Source organism: Musa acuminata, chromosome BXJ1-9, assembly GCF_036884655.1.
Source record: "Musa acuminata AAA Group cultivar baxijiao chromosome BXJ1-9, Cavendish_Baxijiao_AAA, whole genome shotgun sequence".
Lineage (NCBI taxonomy): Eukaryota > Viridiplantae > Streptophyta > Magnoliopsida > Zingiberales > Musaceae > Musa > Musa acuminata.
In genome coordinates this window covers 37,241,418-37,246,867 of record NC_088335.1, presented here as the reverse complement: position 1 = coordinate 37,246,867, position 5,450 = coordinate 37,241,418, and the positions used below count along the sequence as shown (strand labels likewise).

Genomic DNA, 5,450 nt, shown 5'->3' with positions numbered 1-5,450 from the left:
TATATATATATATATATATATATATATATATATATATATATATATATATATATATATATATATATATATATATATATATATATATATATATATATACTTATACTGCAGCATGTTACATATACGCAGATGGAGAACAAGCAGCCATGAATTACAATTCTTATTCTCCAATTTTAGTAGGTCAATAAAAATAATCAATTGGGCAAATGGCTACACTGGAAAAGTTACGGGCGCCACCTCAAAGCTGGCGTAATCACGCTGATATCAGCAGTAAAACCTGTGAATCTATCAGCAGTCAGAATAGGATTCCGGTGCTGATGCACTCAGATGATATCAGCACTTGAACGCTAAAAAGCAGTAGGTGAGCTGCATAAATAGCCCCCGATTTGATAGTGGAATCCTTACGCCCTTCGCATCACACCGATATAGCATTCTAGTTGTGGCTGGCTGGTTGGCTGGCTGGCTGGCGGCAAGAATGGCCTGTAATTGGAGTGAGTGGAGATCAGTCTTCGCAATGCTGGCAGTGGATGTCATGCTTGCGGTGATGAACACCATGGTCAAGAAGGTGATGGAAGAGGGGATGAATAAGCTTATTTTGATTACCCTCAGACAACTGATAGCAACCTTGTTCATGGCTCCCATCGCCTACTTCCACGAGAGGTATATATAGAAACAACTGCCACTGATTCACCTGAGAGATGGAATTGAGCTCTAATTTGTAGTGGATGGTGATTGCAGGAAGACGAGGCCAAAGCTGACGGTCGAGATCTTTGTATATATCTTCTTTAGCGCATTGATTGGGTAACTCCATAGATAGATTTTAGTAAAGCTTTTCTGGTTCAAAGTGCTTTTGCTCAACATATATATATGAGTGGATATGATAGAGAAACAAACTGTGGTTGCAGGGTGTCTCTGATGCAGTTTCTCTTTTTTCTTGGATTGCATTACACCTCCGCGACGTTTGCATATGCTTTCCTCAACGTCTCTCCTGTGTTCACCTTCCTCATATCCTTAGCCTTGCGGTACTTTTCGTGCCCCGGAGCACACATATGGTGAACTGTTTTCACATAGTTACAAAAAGATGGATGCGAGAAACAACTTTTTAACTTGTAAATACATCTTCAAGCTACTAGCCCCAAATCTTCGCTTTTTAATAGAGATAAAACTGATTCTGAATTGATGAAGCTTAGGCGTCCTCTTGATAGCACATTCATCTCGAGAACTTTACTGTGCATGCCACATTCCTTGGAGTTGATGTTGATGTTGCTTCGGCAGGATGGAGTCCCTGAATCCCAAGACCAAGGCGGGGATTGCCAAGGCAATCGGAGCAACAGTGTGCTTCACAGGGGTGATCGTGCTGATGTTCTACAAGGGCGTCGCCTTGAATCAAGCACCTCATCGATCGACGGCATCAGCGCAACCACAGTCACCGTTGCCGCCTGCTATGAGCTACACCTCAAGTACTTGGTTGATGGCGTCTCTTGCGCTTCTCGCCGGTTGTTTTTGTTTGTCTTCGTGGTTCCCTCTGCAATCCAAACTCGGCGAGAAGTACCCGGCTCTCTACTCCTGCACTGCACTGATGTTTTTCCTCAGTTTCCTTCAGACCGCCGCCATGAGCTTGGCCACGGTGAGGGGCCACTCCGTTTGGCTTTTGAGGAAGAAGCTGGAGATCGCTACTGTGATCTTTTCGGTAAGAAACACTTTGCTCAGATTTCATAATTTCTCTTTTTCCTTCCTTCTTGGAATGTCTCGTGTCACTCGTGTTTGATATGTTAACTGATTCATCAATTTCGTTTGATCGATTAGTCATTGATTAAAATGTTTAAGTTAAAATTGATAGTAATACATTCATGATTTCCAAATCAATCTTATTTTTATGCATTATAAATATAAGATTAATCGGGATGTCATATCTAAGTTAAGATTGACCTACAAGAAAGACTTTGTTTGTGTCATCTCAGTCCAACATTAAACATGGAAAGTTTTAATGACAATGACGTATGGGGAGGAATAAATTCCACTAGGCAGTTCATGAATGATTGTTCAAGGGCCACATTTAACCTTACAGACATGCTGTAGCGATATGCTCAAACTAAATGATGTGTACCACCAATGTATTAGGCTGTACCATCTCTGGAGGCCATAATATTGCCCAGCGATGATGGTCCTCTCCGGAGTCAAAGAAGCATGGCTTATGGTTGATTTCCTAGATTAATTCTAGCATAAAGAAAAGCTGGCCTAATTATATATATATCTGGTGTTCTCTGATGGCGAGCGTTCTAAGAAAAAGCTACTTACAAATCACTTGATTGAAGAAATTGTTACTTTTTCATCCTATCATATCATTATGTTTTGTATCAGTTGTAATCACAGTAAGCTAGAAAACAAAAAAAGGAGCAAGTGGCCAAGCGAAACTTCGATTAAAACTAGTCTAAGAAAAAGTTTCAGACACATCCTGCAGCAAAAGTTAGATCATAAGGTCTTCTTTATAGCAGACAAGACTTTATGAGAGGGTAAGGGGAATATATGCTGCCGACCCACTTCTCATTTGTTCTTTAGTCAAAGAAGAAAGCAGCTACCTCCAGTCCGGCATTTGCATCCACTTCTGCACAAGCAACGCAGCGATCCAATCACTGCTTCAACTTTTAGAGCCTAAACCTTACCAACATACATGTTAAAGCAATCGACTTCGAATGGGTATTTTTTGTTTCAAGTCGTTGTGGTGATGGAGTTTCACGTTGATTTAGGGAATTGCGGGATCTGGACTGGGATTCCTGGCCATGTCTTGGTGCGTGGAGCAAAGAGGGCCGGTCTTCACTGCAGCATTCATGCCTTTTGTACAGATTTTTGGGGCAGGCATCGACTTCACCATCCTCCATGAGCAGGTTTACCTCGGAAGGTATCGTGGTGTCCTGTTACTCATACTCATCTCTTGCTTTCTTGTGATTACATTACTGGTTTTACATGCTCTCTTTCGTGGTGTTGGCAGTGTTTTGGGGTCACTTCTGGTGATTGCTGGCCTCTACTCTCTTTTGTGGGGCAAGAACAAGGAAGCCCGCAGCTGTGCAGCGAAGGCAGCAGAGGGGAATGGAGAGAACCAAGTGCAAGTACAACTGCAATCTGTGTGAAAGAAGGCATTTTTTTGGAGGACTGACGTCCACCATCTTCAACGTACATGTTCTGTAATACTTGTAGCCTGTATGCATGCATAAGATCCAAGTCCTTATCTTGTATGTTAAGTTCAAGTTTCCTCGGATAATATTGAAGTCAGGATACGGAGTCAAACTCTGAAAAATCAAAAACTATTACCTTCACTATCTTTGTTGTTTTCAGTGAGATCAGAGCCAGACACTTAGATCATCAAATAAAATGTGTTGCTACATGACATCACATGGCACCAAAATGCAAATGTGTAATATAAATTAAGCGGGTTGGGGCTCACTGCCCCTTAATTTAGTAGCCTCTGGCTAAATTTTTCTTTTAATACAAGTGTTCCTTTTGTTTCAAAAAAAAAAAAAAAGAAAGGAAAAACCATTTCAGGTCTGCAAATTACAATAGAGTTGAGCTCTAAAACCATGTTTTGTGCCTCCAATGTTACACCCTTATTCATCCATATTCCTAGCGGAAATATTAATCAGTATGACTTGTTGAGAATATAGCTAATAATGCAAACTGAAATCCCATAAAAATGTCCTTTTTGAAGCTTGAGCTCAACATAGGATGATGATGGTGTAGCACTTTTAAGTTAATTTAGGGAGAACAAAACATTAGTTTCTTGGTAGCTCTCATGTCCATATAGGACCAGGACATAGCTTGAAGGTTTCAAACACAGTCTCATATGAGATTAAGCATCCCTATCCCTCGGGTTGTTGTAGATGGATAATAAACTAATGGAGTAGCCCGTTCTTTTTGCAAGCAGGAACAAAGCTATATTCCTCAACTAAACTTTGCAGCACAAAATAGAGTTCGTCTTCAGTGCCTTGCCTTGTCTTCAAATTCCATCTTGCTATATTCCTCAACTAAACTTTGCAGCACAAAACAGAGTTCGTTTTCAGTGCCTTGCCTTTCTTCCAATTCCATCTTTTTATTAACATTGTATTCTCTTGAATTCCATCTCTATTAACACACGGAACTATCGACTAACGAGTCGACCTGATTGATTTAGAGGAGTTATCAGCACAAAACTGATTGATTAACACACGAAACTATCGACTAACGAATCGAATTCCATCTTTTTATTAACATTGCCTTTCCTAATGACTCTTTATTGATAAGGGAGCTAACGTAGTCGATCGATGTAGAGGGATCACTGGGAGAGGTGATTGCATGGTGAAGTCGAGTGGGAGTGCTAGATTCCCCTAGCTGTTGAGTTACTTCTTTGGCCATATCTATGGATGGCGTCGGGGTTCCTACACAACTGGTCTATGTTAGGGGTGTCCCGATTCGACCCCTCCGATGCTTCTCCAAGCATCTGTTTTGCCTTCTGTAGTTCCTCTTCTAGTGTTTGTCTTTGCTATAGTGGAAGCAGTGCCCTTTGTCTTTTGCTGGGTCCTTCATGACAATCTTTGCTTTACCCGGTCTGGATTGCCTTTGCCCTTCTCAAGAGACTTTTCTGTCTTTTTTTTCTTTATGGTCTTACTAGTATAGAGAATTGGTTTCTCTTTCTTGATAGTACTCTCTGCCTTCCTCAATATATTAATGAGCTTAAGGAGAGTTATCTCAAGCTTGTTCATATTAAAATTCATTATAAACTAAGAAAGGAAATCTAGTAGGGACTGAAACATAAGACTCACATATAGGTTATCCTCTAGGACTATTTCTAGACATGTGAGTTTCTCTATCCACTCATTCATTTTTAGGACATGGTTTTGAGCCGATGTTCTCTTAGTCATCCTAGTGCGGAAAAGACTCTTGGATATCTCATATCGCTGAGTCCTTTATTATTCCTCAAATAGTTTGTGGACATGCAGGAGAATGAATATGACTTCAATCTTTTCATGCTGTCTTTGTAACTCAGGGGTCATGGAGCCTAAAATGTAACACTAAGCAAGAGTGGAGTCATTTATGTGAGCGATCTCATCCTCGCTTACCTCTTTCTCGGGTGCAAGCAACACTGTATCAAGGACGTATATGATTTTCTCCGTCGTGAAAATGATTCTGAGGTTGTGGAGCTATTCTGTGTAATTTGGACCAATGAGGTAGTTGACATCAAATATGCCATGAAGGGATTTGAAAGCGATATTTTCTAAAAATAAATATGTAGCAGAAATAAATAACATGCAGACTTTACAAAAAGTAAACAACTAAGATATGATCTTATTGTTGAATCTCAGATTTTGATGATGAAACCAATTGATAATGTTATGATCTAATCTGTATTTTGAGTGATGTAGGACTAGCTTCGATCAAGGAGAGGCAAATTGATTGAAGTAGGAGGAATTAGATGTTGGGCC

The 5,450-nt window shown here is 40.2% G+C and overlaps 1 protein-coding gene across 2 annotated transcripts; it reads left to right on the top strand.

The window, feature by feature from the left end:
• The first annotated feature begins 416 nt into the window (after positions 1 to 416).
• On the top strand, positions 417 to 3,311 carry LOC103974274 (WAT1-related protein At3g30340-like). Of its 2 annotated transcripts, XM_065083568.1 has the most exons (6): positions 417 to 657; positions 736 to 798; positions 903 to 1,019; positions 1,273 to 1,687; positions 2,745 to 2,896; positions 2,987 to 3,311. In XM_065083568.1, the coding sequence occupies exons 1-6, from the start codon at positions 473 to 475 to the stop codon at positions 3,123 to 3,125; spliced, it is 1,071 nt and encodes a 356-aa protein (XP_064939640.1). In that variant the 5' UTR covers positions 417 to 472; the 3' UTR covers positions 3,126 to 3,311. The 2 variants fall into 2 exon arrangements, with proteins under 2 accessions (XP_064939640.1, XP_064939641.1); XM_065083569.1 differs by lacking the exon at positions 903 to 1,019.
• The last annotated feature ends 2,139 nt before the right edge of the window (positions 3,312 to 5,450 follow it).

Coding starts and splice junctions, on each gene's coding strand:
- LOC103974274 (XM_065083568.1), top strand. CDS start 473: ATGGCCTGTAATTGGAGTGAGTGGAGATCAGTCTTCGCAATGCTGGCA. Junction 1,688..2,744: donor TCGCTACTGTGATCTTTTCG/GTAAGAAACACT, acceptor ACGTTGATTTAG/GGAATTGCGGGATCTGGACT. Junction 2,897..2,986: donor GAGCAGGTTTACCTCGGAAG/GTATCGTGGTGT, acceptor TGGTGTTGGCAG/TGTTTTGGGGTCACTTCTGG.